The sequence below is a fragment of the Anopheles coluzzii genome, chromosome 3 (genome assembly GCF_943734685.1).
Source record: "Anopheles coluzzii chromosome 3, AcolN3, whole genome shotgun sequence".
NCBI classification, from domain to species: Eukaryota; Metazoa; Arthropoda; class Insecta; order Diptera; family Culicidae; genus Anopheles; species Anopheles coluzzii.
Genome location: NC_064671.1, coordinates 46,834,782 through 46,851,875, shown reverse-complemented (window position 1 = coordinate 46,851,875; position 17,094 = coordinate 46,834,782). Strand labels below are relative to the sequence as shown.

The window sequence follows — 17,094 nt, the reverse complement described above, 5'->3', positions numbered from 1 at the left end:
ATGCTTAGCGAGAGCGAAACGGGTTGAAGCAACGAGTTTGGACCGGACCGGTAGTCAGTATGGCTGACCACATCAGCTCATCAACTGCTTCAAACAGTCAATCGAGCAACGCAACCGCTCGTTCCGGGAGAGTTGAAGAATGTTTGTAACTCAGCACGCAGCGCAGGCTCGTGGCGAGTTTGAGCTTTTGCTCTGAAACAAGAAAGCACCGTTTGACGGTAATTTTTTTGTTTTTTTGGTGCTGTTTCTCGAGAAGATTATCTTTCCAGGGTGAAAAAAACCTCCATGTGTTCAGTCAGAGTCGTTTCTGGGTTTACGATCCGTTTCGTTGGGTTTGTCCGGTGAGATCATTTGTATGGCGCTGCGATAATCACGGTCGCAGTTGTTTTTTCAAAGTGTGTTTCATTAGTTTTTACTGTTTTCTATTTATTTTCTAACAGCATGCACTACACAAACCCGTCTGGCATGAACAACACATTCAAATCATGTCTCTGGCCAATCGGTTGTTCTAAATACGTGAGCGCTATTAACTGTTCTTCTCTATTAGAGAACGGAATCAAAGCTCTAAACACTGGCGAACTGCGTGACAGCAAAATCATGTTAAACAATTGGTTTATCTTTCTAACACATCTTACATATTTAGTTCCAGATGTGGTCTGAAACATTTAACTGTATTGGATTTGAAAACAACTTTTCTACAAATACTGTATAGCCGAACGTCACATAGCTTTTCTCTGCTACGTGTATAGCAATTGAGCTCAAGGTAGAGATGTTCATGCAATTAGGTAATATGCAAACTCACCATCACCAACGGCCGAGTCACCGTCACATGACTATAACAGTACATGTGCGCAAACAGAGTGCAACCGCTCAACAGTAACAGTGGGTGAGAGGTTTTATTGGTTGATAAAATATTCGTAGGTGTTGGCAGCGTCTGATGCGTACTCCATGAGAAATTAGTCGCGGCGCATGATGCACGTACACTCTCATGCGATCGTTTATGACTGTGTATATGTGTGCACACACGGGCACAGTGTCAAGAAAACGGGTCAAGCTCCATCTAGCTAGCTAGCTAGCTCACTCGCGTCGTATTAGGCATTTGACAGCGGGACCCGATTGGAAAGCTTAACCAATGAAACACTACGGCCGCCTTCCTTACTGTACACAGAAACGTTTCGTTTAAATATCAAACATTTTCTAGTGTAAAGCATCGTTTGCCTTTCAAGCCAAGAGTGCCCCGAATCGATCTACCGAGAGCGAGCTAGCAAAACAAGCGCATTCGCTAGCAACAACCTTGGGCTACACCTACTTCGTGTACTGTTGGAATTATGGTGAACTCATGTCTGTACTGCTTAAGATCCGATTTACAACCGGTTTATGGTGAGTGGAGGAGTGTTTTCAATGCATTAAATATTAACAATATGTGAAGAAAACTAATTCATTACAATGGGAAATTTATGAATGCAGAGAACATGTTTAAAGTTCATATAGAAACGAACGATTTGTATTGTGAGAGATCCTAATTTCTTGTGTCCAAATAACAGCGTTCCATTTTTCTCATGAAAGATCATGCTTTGGCAAAAATCGTGGATTCCTTTCAGTTACTTGCGCAAACCACTAATCACGCCCTCGCTTAGTTTCACATGTATTATGTAAATAAGCTTTGACCAGCAATCCAAACAAAACGAGCAAAGCGACGCTTGACAATATGAAAGACTTCAACGCCCGCAAGTCGCTTGCAAAAACTCCCAAAATTCAAGCGACGAACCTGAAAACCCCGCCAGCACACTGCTTGCTGCCGTCTTTGCAACAATTTGTTTCTGCAATTTCAATTCCTTTCTTCGTTTCTTTAGTTTACTCCCCGCACAATAAATGCACTATGAGTATGTTTTCGTTTGTTGGTTCCGCTGATGTTAAATCTCACGAGTAGGCATGCAGCACGATCACACCCCACAGGATCTCGGGTGTGGGCTTAGGCAAAGAAATTCAACACGCCGTCACGATTTTTCCTTGCTCAAGGCAGGTCAGCGCAGGAAAGACTGCTGTGAGGCGGGAAGGGCCAATGGCAGCGCCAGAAAAAAAGTACCTACAAAACATGACCGGCCCGTCACCAGGGTCGAGGAATTAATCAGGTTTCTTTTTTATTTTGCTTATTATTATTTGCCTCATTTTGCTCACCCAAAAACACTTTCAGCCCCGGTTGCACGGCAAAGAGTGGAGTTGATTGTGTGCTCCAGGAAAAAAAGTCGAGACACTGCATTCGAGACTACTATTACTCAATACATCGCTGGAGCGAGCGAGATTGTGCGAGACTTTTTAACCCCGTGCAATGATACTTTTACTTTACGGTTGAGTTTCGGTTCACCACGAAGTGCACCTTAAAAAAACCGGTGTAATGTCCGAACCACACCCTGGCCTGGCAAAAGTTTCACTTTTATACTGCGCTCAGCACTGCCGACCGCTTCCTGCTGCTGGTTGTATTTAAATCTGTTCTCGGGATCTTGGTAAAGCCACACATGCATAATGCCATTTTCAACGTCTCGCCTGCATCGTTACGATCGCGTGGCTTTTGCGCTGGCACAAGCGCAGTTCCTTGCGTTGAAAATGCAAAAATGAGATTGAGTGAACGTGGCTGAAATGTGGCTTAGCCGTGCTGGAATCGGTTGATTATAAGTTTAATTTTGCCATACGTTAACAAGTTCATTTAGTGATACGCATAAGCAGCTCTGGGCGTCTAGCAGATAGAATTGAACGCTAGGGCTCGTGCAGAGAATGATGATCACGTTGATGCTGCACCTCCCATGTGACGAATGAGGGAAATTTATCACTGCCACTAGAGATCGTGCCGTCTCATGGATCGCGTGCAATAACCAGTCTCGTTGCTACCTACATACCAACTGTCATATTGACCAGAGCATCTGTGTAATACAGTAGCTTTTTATTGTGGCTTTAAACATAGTTTTATGCGATAAAAACACCAATCTCAATTCGCAGTTTTGTAGCCTCAAATCTCACGTACAAATTTGAAATCTTCTTCTCAGTCAGCTTAAAGTCACTTCCACCGAGGCCGAAGTCGTTCCTTATTGCTTTGCATATAGGCTTTGTTTTGTCTTCTCAAACAGCAAACAATGGCTTAAGATGTGGGGAAGATTAATTTTGCTTTCATGTTGAGATTTTTCTTTCGCCTGTTTGCAACAAAAAACGAAACCTTCCTCCCCAATGCACGCTTTGGTATACAAGTTACCGTGTTGCAAGTAAATGATGAACCTACTGCAATAAAACTGAAAACTTACCCAATATTGATGAATGTTTCCTAAGCGTTTGCATCTGGAATGAAAAAAAAAACGAGAAAAACGATTGAGAGGTGATAGCAAAATGGTAAAACTATCATCGTTGCATCTATTGCATAATGTGAAATGAGAAAGACAGTCTAGATGACATCACATCCGATGCCGGCAACGGCTAGCAGTGGAGAGTGTTAGGAAAACGAGCCTCGAGCAAGGCGAGTGTGTTGCAGAGGAAATCGACACTAATATGGTAATGAACTATGCACGATGCCCGGGCGGCACTGGTAACGAGAGTCGGAAGGCAGTAGCAGCAGCATCAAGCAGATAGAACTCGGTAACCCCCAGCTACCTGATAATTAATATGCACTTATTGTCATCGGCTTCACCCAGCACTCGCGGGCACGTACAGTCAACGAGGGAGTGTAGGTTTATGTGTGTGTGTTTGTGTAAGTGTGTTCCCCAGTAGCGCATCCGGTGAGGTGCACTGTACAGCTAGAAACTCTGAAAGAGGCCAAACGCGTCGTTTCGATCCTGTCGATCGTTTGTTGACAATCGCCACCCTTTGCTAGCCGGTAGCGACCCGTCCACATACGTGATGTGTCATCATCACACGAGCAGCATGCAGTGTAAATCTTTTTCTCGACTTTGAACGTGTCATCAGCAACCAGCCACGGTCAAAGCCATTGTATTTATATTCAGGCTTTTTTGTGTTAGCACTGAGGCAAGGGTTCGGTGTAGGTCTTGCTATTGAGACCTAACGAAATTTATTCATATCGCAGCATTGGTCACCGATAGAATACAAATGTACGCACACATACATTAAACACTAGAATGGTAAAGCGTTGCTAGTTTGCTTCCCGCCGTCTAAGTGGCAAACACTTTAACGTTGGTTATTTTTAGAGCTCTCCAGAAGGCCGATGGTAAAGTAATTCGGCACTTCGGCTGAATCATACGCGCCAAGTGATGCGCTCCGGCCAGTACTCGACCTGCACTTAACATTAGCATCAAAGGCACAGCAGAAGTTCGTTGTTCTCTCTAATTTGGTCTACACATTACCGATACCAGCCCAAACATGCCGGTTTGAAATATTCATTCAAGCTTATTCTTTTATTCCACTTTAAAGCATCCAATCGTCAAACGGGTCTCTCTGAGCGCGCGCGCGCGCTCGCTCGCGCATTGTATAAAGGGCGCGAATAATTATTACCAGCGTTTCGTGATGTCTTAACATAACGGCATAACGGCACAACCTCACCAGCGGAGTCGTGAATGCTGCTCGTGAAGGTGCTTGAACACGGTACAGCCCCGAACCCGGGCGCGCTGGTGGTATTTGTGCATGGCTCGCTCCGTCATTAAGCTGATAGTAAGAGGCAGTGCGCGCCCGGCAGAGCGACGAGAGAAAGATCAAGCAAAAAAAAATAGGCAAACCTACACGGCAAACCGACGGATGTAGTGGGAAAATATGAGATGCGTCTTCATTTTTCTGCGTTGTACTTGGAAAACAATGGAACATAATTTTGCATACTTAAATACCATCACCATTACACGCACACACATACACACACTCACTCCTATTTGATTCGGATTGCTGGGCAAAAAGCTCCCTCGGTTGGTTCGTTTCGTACAAGCCCGGGAAATCATCAAAAGCGTCAAAGAGCGCTGCATACAGCAGCTTGCCTACAAGATCTCGTACCTCCCGACAACCGATCCACTCCTAACTCCCACCCCGCTTTTCCTCAGTGACTAACAATAGCTTCTCCGGGAGAGATGAAATAACAAACCAAAAACAAAAAATAACTTAAACATCCGCGATGAATTTGCGCAGTGGGAGAGAACATGCCGGCAGAACTCGGGTTGCTGCTTGCTCCGGCGGATTGTGGTTCCGATTTTCGCCATGTTCTGTATCCGCTCCGCCCGTTTGACCTCGCTCTCCCACCGCTTTTGTTTATCACTCCCTCCCGCTTTTCACCAGTTTTTGCTACGCCACGCTTGATATATCGGTGATTTTTCACAATACAAAAATGCATGAGAATTCTCAGCCACTCTTGAGCGCCCCGGACCCGGAGGTCACTTTTATGATCAACTATATATGTGAGCAATCTTCTCCACCTTTTTCCTTTAACATTTTGCTTCTCGACAATCAAGCATCTGCACCTTTGCAGAATGGTGGGTGAGTGGGATGTGTTTTTTTACAATTTAACTTAACCCTCTATGCCCCATGCGAAAGTCTTCTGCTGAGGAGAATATCACTGCGCCGGTTACGATCGGTTGAATTTGTTTGGTTGTAGTAGTAGTAGTAGTAGTTGGTGTTGTGATGTAGCTAAAAGAATTTCAACAAGATGCATTCAAAGGTCTTTCGTTTGTAAGTGTAAGACGCATTCATACAGCCAAAGTCATCGGTAGCACTATAATCAAGCAACAGGGAAGCAGTCACGGCTTCAACAGCTCCATTTATTTGCTGATATTGTGACCACAACAACACCGTTCTACCAGACGTGTCCCACCAATGCGGATGATGCGGAGGAAAGGCCTGTCTGCGGGTAATGAACCAGCGTACTAGTGGAGAAAGTTGATCGCTGTTGCAGAAGACTTCTGTCATCATTATCCTCGGTTACGTACCTCTTGAACCTTCTTGACGGTATCCCCGGCGCACACACACACACACACGGCCCGCCATATCGAGTGTCGGACATTACGTAAGCACATTATTTAGCCATTTTCCGCTCAATATCCATCCCGGGCGAATGACCAGATGGGCTGGGATCAGCGCGCAAAACCGCACCCCAGCTTCACATTGGCATGCCGCAGTGGCCGCAAGAGTTTTTCAAGTTCATCGAAACCGAGAAATGATCCAACGCCGATGCCGATACCCGAGTGGCTGGAGACATCGCGGGGAGGAAGCGTACACGGGAACAAATGGAAGTGCGTTTGCTGAAGTGAGAAGCAATTTAAATTCTGCTTTCAGCTTCGATTCTTCCGAGAACCCCATTACACCCCATTGCCATTGAGCGGCCGGTGGAAAAACACTTCTGCCCGTGGGTTGCCCGGTCACAGCTGGAAGAGCGCACCCGGGTCGCAGTGGTAGGAGGGAAAGGGGCGCAAACACATGGGAACGGGGTTTGATAGTTTCCTGTTACGAGACCGGCCCAGGTGAAAAGAAAAACCGCTCAAGTAGCACACCGCGCGGATGCGCTACTAGACAGACCGCTTCATTCTCGAGTGCAAAGAATGGAAACGGGTGAAACCGTCGTCACCACCGCTGGTGATGAGAGGTTGACCATTTGTTGAGCAGGGGTGGCATTTCAACAGCCAAAGGAAAGACCTGCAGCCCTTTGAAAGGGTTCGTCGCCTTTGCGCCCGTTCAGCACTTACGAGAAGGTACCGCCGTTTCGTTCTCCATTGCGCCCATGCAGCTTGAACGAGATTAATCAGTTCTGCGGTAACGTACGGTACGATGCCACATCCTCTCTACCATTACTCTTGCCATACAATTTTCAGCGTGAGTTAAAGTGAAAACTTCATACATGTTGTAGAAAATGAAAGCAATAGGGTCTAGAAGCGACACATTGTTTGTTCAGCCATTACAGTTTCGTTAAGTAACTATTAAAACAACGTACGTAAAACAAATACTATTTTCACAACAGTAGAAATAATAGGCAACAAATTATTGCACTTCATTGGGTACAATTCGAACAGACATTCACCGGATGGTAAATGGTAATAAATTCCATTTTATAACTTCATCTCCTGAATCAGTACGAACACCGAGCTCTTCTGACTTTCATAAATGGAAGGCTGAGAACGGCTAGCATTTGTTTCAGGCATTCGAATCTAATCAACCTGTCAAGCAAAAAGATGGTTCACGCAGCTGTGGTAGCGCAATAACCCAGCACTTCAATATCACCGCGAAAAATTTCCTCTCAGAGCAAAGCAGTGGTAATTGGCACGATAAATACTTTTCACAAGTTCTGTCAATATTTTTATTAAATCATTATTTTTTGTTAGTGTTACCATGTTTTGTTAGCGATTCAAGACACTTTGTGTGGTATTGTGAAGCACTAACATTTAGCAATAAAATGTGATCTATGTAACACATGGAAGTATTTATCCTTGGATAACAATGCACAGTTCCACTTCAATGCAATTTATTTCAAGGCACAGCCATCAATTCATTACATACCGATTGGTGAAATCTTGCAAAAATACCACCAAACATACAATCGAACCGGATTCCAGCTGCGACACCAAAGAAGGACTTATTTATTACCGACCTCAATCATAACATGTTCCTCTCCTGCCCAAGGAGATACAATAAACGATCGACCATCTGCCGTAAGTAACAGTAGTCCAACCATTAAGGTGAAAGTTGACATTTGTGACGTAAACCTTTGACCAGTCGATCATTCACAAACTTGGCAAAAAATGGCACCAGCTACGAAACTGGTGTGCGTTGCACAAAGAGAAATTTTTCCTCCAGAAAAGCATCCTATTGTAGTGTGCATGAGCGTGTGTGTGCTTGTGGTTAACTTGAGTTGTTGTTGTTTTTAAGCCTATAACGGTGAAGAACTCGTCGTAGTAGGCGTTTTATATTGAATTTCTGTCATAGTCGCCAAGGGCAACGCGGTATGACTTCATCCCATAGCGATTCGAGCTGTAGCGAGCGAAGGTTACAGCTCGACTTGAAGCACAGCGCCTGCGACTGATGGTTTGTGACATTTGGAGAAAAAAAAACCCTCCACTTCTCAGACACGCATTCGTGCATACATAAACCCTAGTACACCCTTGGTAGAGCTTCAAGGTCGGGTCGGAAATGGAAGTTAGTGGGTTGGTGGGTTGCCTATTGGATCCAGCGGCGATCTGTGTGATGCGGAGAGGAATCTGTCTATAGTGCACGGAGCAAACTTTACTGGTAAGCGCCACCACCCAATAGAAATGGGTGTAGCTTGAGCCACAGTGTTCCGGTACTCGCAACGACATAGCAAACTAAGGGAAATCACACTTGAAACAATGGCCTATAAGACGCTGGCAGTGTCTCGAACTCAAGTGGACACATCAGGTTACGATACCATTGTTGGAGGTTACGGACGGCCTGCGAGGTCCACGGAAGACCCGGTTAGCAATCATCAATTTTAATGAGCTGAACAATTGGTTCAATGCTTTTGTCCTAACTATCCTGACCTTGCTTTGGTTCATCGCTTCCAGAAGAATAGCGATGTCCATGAAGGTAAGATACTATATTATGCAAAACAGTTGTGACCCCTCATGGCTATCGTACTGAGGAAGGAGAAAATTAATAAAAATTACCTCATATGTTATTGCTTAAAAAAGTTCACCGTCACGTTTATCAAAAACCCTCTGGATTGTCTTAAGCGAACGGATATACTTTACTAGCACCATGGTGGAACCATTTCCTCAATCCACACGTAAATACTACAAGGTTGGCTGTGATTAACGAGCAAAAAAGTGTACAGCCTAATGCCCTAAACACAATGTTTTGTGATGGGTCATAGTGCTTGAACCTGACGGCACGACAAAATTTGTTTCGACCATTAAAAGATGCCGCACTTCCCCTCCATTAATGATTTGCGAAGGCACTTTGAATCGTTTCCTTTACGCTGTGAGTAAAACGCTTGCGTGATGACCACCACAGAAATTACATCTTGCGTCTTCTGGAATATATTGGAAGTACATTAAACCCATTCGCAAAGTATGCCTCGTTGCCGCTTCCTTTCGGTACCAGCAAGCGAAACCGAGCCAACTAGTTCCTGGAACACAGTGAGGTCAGTATTCCATGAAATGTTCACTGCAAAAAAGAAGAAATATCCCCACCCCATAGTACGCACTAAAACTGTGTGTCTGCAAGTTGTTCGAATTTCCTCTATAATTAAGGTCAATCAAGCAAAACAGAATACACAAATTACATAAAATCTAGTGCAGAATACCAAACCGAATGCTGAGTGAGAAACGATTGCCAAGGTTCGTTGCAGCACGCGCTCAACCACGCCTCTCGAACTCGTTCAAATCGGTCACTTTCAATTTGTTCTCGATCTTCGTCCTTTATTTAGCGGCTTAAAGCCGGCAGCCGACAGCTAACGATATTCGTAATTAACGTACTCTCTTATTGCTGCCACGGGCTCAACTGTGCTCTTCCCGCTGCTGGGCCAATGTGCATTTGTCCTCCGTGAAAATGGAAACAATAAATCTCCATAAGAGCTTAAGATTAGAGCGAGTGACGTAGTGTTAGTGTAACATTTTGAAATAAATTTGTCCCGTCTGAAGCATGTACAATGCGTGGTGAGATTTACTTCCCCAGTACGAGTCGTTTCCCAAAGGATCGACTTAAGCTCATCCCCCTCTTGCAGCAAGCCGTGCGTTTGGATTCCATTACACATACCACTTTCTCCCGAGATTGTGTGATGATTTCGCTTCGTTTCTATTTGAACTCTCACTTTTACGAATGGGCAGATATTCCAGCCCACGTTTGTCTTTCACATGACTGCTTGTTTGGATCATCTTGCAGAAAGCAAGGGCGAAAAAAAATAACAATCACGCAAACAAGCAAGGCCGACTCGGTGGTGACTGCTACCATCGCCACTAACCATCGCTCCCCCTACCCACACTCCCCAGGGCCCGGTTTTGCATGAGATCCAACCAATCATTTCTTCCACCCCAATAGACATCGCTTGTCAGATGGGCTGACGTTTGATTCGAACGCTCATAGAAGTTTCAAGGCAAAAGGCAAGGAAGCAAAACACAAAGCCAACAGAAGAGATGGACGCATTTTTCTCATTCGTTTGAAACCGTCTCATTGTTTTGCTTCACGCCTTGTGGACGTGTCTGCCGAAGCTGTTGATCGCTGTCGATCATCCCGACCGATCGTCCAACAAAATCATTCGAGCAATTTTAAGCCGGTGCAAAGCAATGGTTGAGAAAATATTTCAGAATCTTGGTTTTGTCAGCTTCCTTCTTCGCGGTCTACATTGAGCGGAGCAGTTTATTGGATACTGAAGATACAAAAAGGGCGGTAGTAGTGGTAATTTGTAACTTCCCAAGATCGATAATTAGTACCTTGAATGCTAGAGCAAGCCGGGCAAGCTAAGTCAGCGAACGCGAGTGCAATTAGTCCGTTGCGTAGAGCTGTAGAGCTGTCAAACCTAGCGCAACAGGAACGGGCAATGCATGTACGAGTCAAACTCATACGCTCTCATCGCACTCGGACTCGGATGCATTCCACAGCTTCAGCTGTCGATCTCTCCGCGCTGGCGTTGCTTACGATTCCTCCCTTAGACAACTATTAAGCTCGATCAAACAAAAACTTCAACCACCAAACAGATGTTCGACAACACCTCCCTCGCTCTCTGGTACCCTCTGCACTTGCCCCTCTGCTGCAGGCTAATCAGTGTAGAAAAACATACTTTTCCGCTAAATCCGAGTGCATTCGAGAAATGCTCCATCGCTAGCTCTCTACGCACCGATGCTTCCGACGTCTCGGTTATGCTGCAATTCTTCCTCTTCGCGAGATGCACAACCGCGTGTATGTCTTCTCACCTGCAACCTTGATCTCGATTACATGCTCGCGAGCGCTGTGGCCTGTGCCAAGTGGCTGAAGAATCTTCATGCAATCATGTGCACCACCTTGCACGGCTCCGGTACGGCCGCCCTTGCTCTACCACTGCCTAGGATGATCTATTTTTAATGAACTATAGCACTCTGGTAGGAGTTTATCGGCTGAGACATTTGCAGTGCTGCCATTCTATTGGCTACGCGGTCGTGTTTTTTTGTGCAGTATTTATTTTCTTCATTTAGCTACCTTTTTCTTACCAGCTGCTCGGCTGCTTGGAACGTAGTTGATGTGAAGCGCAAAATGTTTATGCAATCGTTTGCACAACTTCGCTAGAGAACGTTGTGTTCTTCGCTCTTTTTTCTTTCTTTTTTCTACTCTAGCTTGCTGTGTGTGGAGAGTAAATAAGCGATTTGGCCACAGTGGAATGATCCGAAGAGCGGACGTGGCGATCACAACACGAAAAGATCATTGATCTATTTCTTCGATTGCGCCATAATCCTAGTAGATGATGGCACTTTGGCTAGGATCGAATGGCGATTAACAAGAATGCACCGGGGATGGAACCGAATGGTGCTCATTAGGCCGAGATTATTGCCAGTTGAAACTAGAAACCACATCCTTCGGGAAACCACAACTGATGATCGTAAGCAGCGCAGGGAAGCTATGATGATTTATGACTCTTGCTAGCGCCTATGTTTTCAAAACATGTAGTGGCCTTCTTTCTGTCATCTTCAAACTAATGGCTAGTAAGAACAGTAACCATTATGAAGCGTCAGAGCAATTACTTACACTACGCCTCCAACTCCAACGTATTTCTAACACAGCTGTACCGTGATAAGTGATGCTTAGGAGCGAAGGCTATTTCACAGCTAATTGGGCTTTTAACATGAACTCGTTTGCACAATACTATTTTCGAAGAAGTTTTAGCTCGTTATCAGCTTACCGATGGTATGGGAGATAGCTCATGCGCTATTATTTTTCGTAAAGCTCCCATTAAACGTGTTTACTGTCTGTTGCCATCATCGCCCGACCAAGACGGCAACCAAATTCAGCATACTGGGATAGCGTGATGAACATGAACATCTTTTTTTTTGTTCTTTTCCATCAAGAGTCTTCTTTCAAGGACCTGCCCAGAATAGAACAGCAGACACTTGCCAGTCACATACCTTCTATTCAGTTCAAAACACCATACCAGCGCACAACCCTCAGAAGTTGCGTAATCAAGAGAAATTTCACAACATTGAAAAAGAGTTCTGTTTCGTTGAGCTTTTTTATCGCTCTCCTTTCTTGTAAGTTTCTTTTACACAGCACAGCACGGCGGATTGCTACGCGGCTGTAAATATTATCGCTCGCTGGTGGCGGTACCCACCGCTACCCATCGATTTCGAACGGTTTCCGTTCGAAAACGTCAAGGTTTGGATACATAATTCTTCCATATTGGGCAGTGTGCTCGCGGACCACATATGGAGAATGGCAGCACAGCACAGCATTCGAGCGTCCGCGCATTGCAAACAGCGCTTAAAGAGATAGAGAGCGAAAGACAGAGAGAGAGAGAGAGTTGTAGGGATGGAGAGAAGGGGTATGGCCGCAGCATGAAACCGATCGTCCAGGCACATAGTGCACAGTAGTAGAAAGGAATGGAAATGACTTGTATGTGTTTGTGTTTGGGAACAGGCACGGGGCAAAAAAAGGAGGCCGTCAAGAAATTGAGGTAAAACCGTGGTTCAACAACGGCCAAAGATACGTTCGTTATTCAACACACCTCTTGGGGTTGTCCAATTTCCACCTCTTCTCAGTGCTGCACCATAATTGTATGGGTGAACTATGGCTATGAGATGCTGTTGCCAACGAAGAAGCCGAAAGGTGTATGACGCCAGCCGAACTGGTACCGACTCATACAGTTCGTGCCCATCCGCAAGACGGCCGCCGCTCGTTAGAGCCGAGATTGTCAAAATATCCACCCGGATCGATGGCGATGGTGGATAGATTGGACCGGAGGAAAACAAACGCACTGAAGAAATGAAACACTATCGCTATGGGTGTGATCGTGGTCTGTTCGAAATTCAGCGCACAATTCGATCGTAATCCATCGCTCAATCATGCGTTCGTCAAAGGCCTCAATAGTGCAGCTAATTCAAACCAGCAGGAAAGAAAGGGAGTACATTCCTGCGTTTCATTTTTCCTCTCTTTTCGCTAGTGTGTGTGTAGTGAATTCATAGGCTAGTGATTGATCACGAATCACTATGTGCGATGGTGTCGATCATCGTTTTAATTGAATTCATTGTGCGAGATCATCTTGCGTGATCTTGCTCATTTCACCGCATCTGTTCAACGAATGGTATCCTCCTTTTGCCCCGTACTCCGCGGTGGAATTTCCTTCCATTCTTTCGACCGCTTCTTTCTCGATTCTCGATCGGATAGTTATCGCACATGAACTTCTCACTTTCTGATCGATCAGTCCGGGGTGAATGGCTGCTGATGAATGTGCCGTCATCTCTCACTCAAACCGCACCATCCCAACCCCGCCCGAGCATTGTCTTACCACCCAGCTTGATGTTTGCAGAATCGTCAGAATCAAGATTTGTTCACTTCGATATTACTACACCCGGTCTTACCTGTGAAAGAAAAAGAGACGTAGAGAGAAAAGAGATGAGAATAAATATAGCAAATCAACGTTAAAAAGTGATACTATTGGCTGTTTTAACCGAGACGACAGATGACGGTATGACAATGGCTCGAAAAGGCGCGATTTAACCTCGTTCGTCTGTTATGAATTGCTCGCAAGCCTCGCCAACCTTTTTGTGTGGCGTAGGTGTTGGGTTGGGGGCCTCGGGCACGATCCGGCGACAGTAACTACCACATCAACCCTTGGGGCGCTCCAACACACGCAATCGAAAAATAAAGAAATCACGCCTTTCCAAAACCGAACAGGTCGAGACATCTAGGGAAACTTGCTCCGTACGTCGGCGGATCCAGTCTCACTCATAACACTCGCTCTGATCGACCTTCCTTTCCCGCCTACCTCGAGTCTTGCGGCTCCATTATACATTACGCTAGTCACATTTGGTACGGGCTTGAATCAGCGCCGTAACGGACCCCGGACGCGCACAGATGGTAGATGGAATCCAGTTTCCCACTAAGGCGCATGGGTGTGCGTTAGTTACCAGCATCGAGGCGGTACTCTCATTTGCATTTAATAATCTGCACCAACGCTGAGCGCGATTGGGCCGCTTTCTCGATCAGCGAAGCTTGATCATGCCAGGGGTGGTTTGATTTGTAGCGAATTTTCTGCTGGCTTTTTTGTCGTTTCTCCGATACTTTCTCGCGGTAAAGAAATGCTGATAATTCAGCCGGCAAAAAAGGCCGCCATGAGTAGTACGATATCGAATTGGAAGAGCGTCAGTTTAGATTGGTCGCTTCAAAAGTTTGTTCATTTACAGTGCTATTGCAACATAAAAAAGCGTTTTTGAGCGACGATTGGTAAAGATTTGTATCATTAGCACAGTTTTTACCACAACCAATAACTAAATTGACGACAACGGGGGCTTTTAAAGCTGTTCCAAAAACCAAATCATTTGCTACGGTTGTAGTCATTAGAAAATAGCACAATGATGTATTGTATGCTTATAAGACATTCCCAGCGATCTCGTTACAGCATCTCGGTTTTCGGAACAGCATGACCTCGCTGCTGCTGGTTCGTCACGTCATTTGCGCAGCCGTCAGAGCCGTGGCGGACCGTTGTCGGACAGGGAAGCTTCCACGTCCATGCTGAAGAGTTCATGGTACGTTCAAAGTTCTTGGATAAATACCATCCACGTTATCTAATTAATGCTGACCATTCCCTCAGCAGGAATGCACGTCCAGCTGCCGCACACACTTGGGCAGCATACTGACGGGGGAATATTTTCGTCCAAATACTCAAACAATCGCTATTTCTACAAAGATGCGATCTACTGCTCAACATGCCTAGGAAGTTCGGAAAAGAGAAGCTAATCATTTAAATCGTTACGAGCTAGGTTTATGGGGCTCCCGGGAGCACCGTAGGGATTTGAGAATTTTCTTCACCGCTTCGCTCTGCGTAAATCTACAAGACCGAGCATTTCGTGCACGCGCGCTCCATGGGGTGATGTTATAAAATTCAAATTTTACGACTCAGCTTCTTGTCGAGAATAAGCTATTCAGGCTCGCGGTCGTAAGGCGTGCAGTATCGCAGCTCAACAGTATGGTGGAAAGAATAATGTGGCCGTTTTTTTTCTAATTTGTTGCGCTACAGATAGCAGTGGTGCTTATGTTTGAACACTGTTCTAGCCCGAATTAATTTATATTAACGTTTTTTATCGCTCTTTTCTTTACACACACCAGTAGAGCTAATCGGTCGATATATTGTTTAACTTTCCTCGTTTGCTTGCGATAATTGGGTTGCCCTTTTTCTAATCAACAGATTGATGTTTCCAATCGAATCGGGGTTTGCTTTAGTGTGAATGCTACCGCTACCGAACCCATCCCATCACAAAAGGGCACAAAGGTCATGAATGGCGAGCCAGCAAACCCATCCCCTCCTTAGCTCTCTTATTCGAACGAACGGTAAAAATCTGTCCGCTATTATGTTGGCTGCCCGTGAACGAAAGCCCTTCTCAGCCGAGGCTTGACCGATGCCGGTCTTGCGATCGATGCTCACGAAGTGTTGCTGTTCACTTGACTGCACGTACGGCACACGGTTAGGTAGAGAAGCGAAGCAAGAAAAAAACAACAACAACAACAACATTTTGATCATGTACTTAGGCTTTTCTAAAAATGTTCCGCACACCGGCGCTGTGTGATCAATTCCATCGAGGCCCTATAAAAAAATACACACGATGGAATGTACTGAGAAGCCCGAAGGGAACGAGAGCCTCACGATGAAGTTAAGCCACAACAGCAAGCCACAGCAACAAAAACTAAAACTTGTTCTTTAGCTTCGAACGAGCTCAAGTATCTTTGCACGACTATTAACATAACTGTTTTTGAGCAGCGTCAGACGAAAAGACTAAGTAGGAACGGTTACAACAAAAAAAACAAATGGAAAGGGAAGCAAAAATCTTCCCCAGCGGTCGGCCGGTGTGCGATGCACATGGGTAGGAAGAAAGCTCGTAATGCGTCCTAATCTCTGTTTGAGACTGTGCTGCGAAGCTGCGGTAATCGAACACATTAAATTCCCCGAATGATTCAGGTGGCGTACGGTCGGGAGCAAAAAACAAAACAAAAAATTGGGAAGAAATAGTTTAGTGTAACGATATCAATGTTTGGGGCAAAAGGAATTAAAATTGAAAAGAAAACCTCCAACATACTTTCATTGAGGCAACAAACCAACAGCGCAAACAGCGTAGAAAATTGCGTTTCTCCCGTTTTTTTTCTCTGTTGCTCTTGCACAGTTCACCTGATGCTTGCTTTGGTCAGTTATGTAGTCAGTAGAAAAGCAGCGCAGCATCATACAAACTTTTCCTAGACGATTCGAACTATGTGAAACCTGAACCGTGGTGGCATGTACAGCGCTGCTCAACTGCTTCAAGCCTTCGGTCTTACTTTGGTAGTTAATTGGTCGTGAAAATGTTATCACGTGAATATCCAGTCTTTGCAGTGAACGTTTTGTTAGGACACGCGCACACACAAACACATGTTGGAAGTGCCTGCGTTGTTCTGTTGTGCAAGTGCAGCCATTTATCGAATGCAATCGACCATTCAAGGGTGCAGGCAGTGACTGTGAAACAACACTTCTGAATGCACCGTCAAAGTGGCTCTGAGCAATCGATATCAATTCATCGATATCATCAGAATCGAATGGACTGAATGAAGGAACCAAGTATTGGGATAGATACACAGTTGTTCCGTTTTCATTTCTCGAAACCTGTTTAATAGTATTATACTTATTTATCGTACTAATAGTTTCTCACTTAATGAAAACACATGCTTCATCTCCAAGCATGTGGTAAAGATCAGTCACGTTACCAGCACACCTTCGGTTCCGATGCAAATGCAGGCATCATGGGTTAATCGCATAATACTTTCGAAGAAACATGCACAGCACCAATGTAGCTTACCACATCGCCGGTACTGAAGCAGTGTGCCCTTAGCGCCCATCGAAGTGATTTATGTTACCTTATCATGTCCTTTATGCGGCGTCACGCACACCTCCATGTGAAGGGCGTGTGCAAACGCATTTTCGCTGTTGTGACAATCTAAAACAAACACCACACAGCACACAGCAAG

General features: G+C 45.2%; 1 protein-coding gene across 1 annotated transcript in view; it reads right to left on the bottom strand.

The window, feature by feature from the left end:
• LOC120959885 (uncharacterized) overlaps window positions 1-17,094 on the bottom strand; it is a 144,584-nt gene that overhangs the window by 114,984 nt on the left and 12,506 nt on the right. Inside the window, exon 2 of the mRNA XM_049609528.1 lies at window positions 3,294-3,327. Coding sequence (XP_049465485.1) covers window positions 3,294-3,327 — 34 coding nt within the window. The remainder of the gene's footprint in view (window positions 1-3,293; window positions 3,328-17,094) is intronic.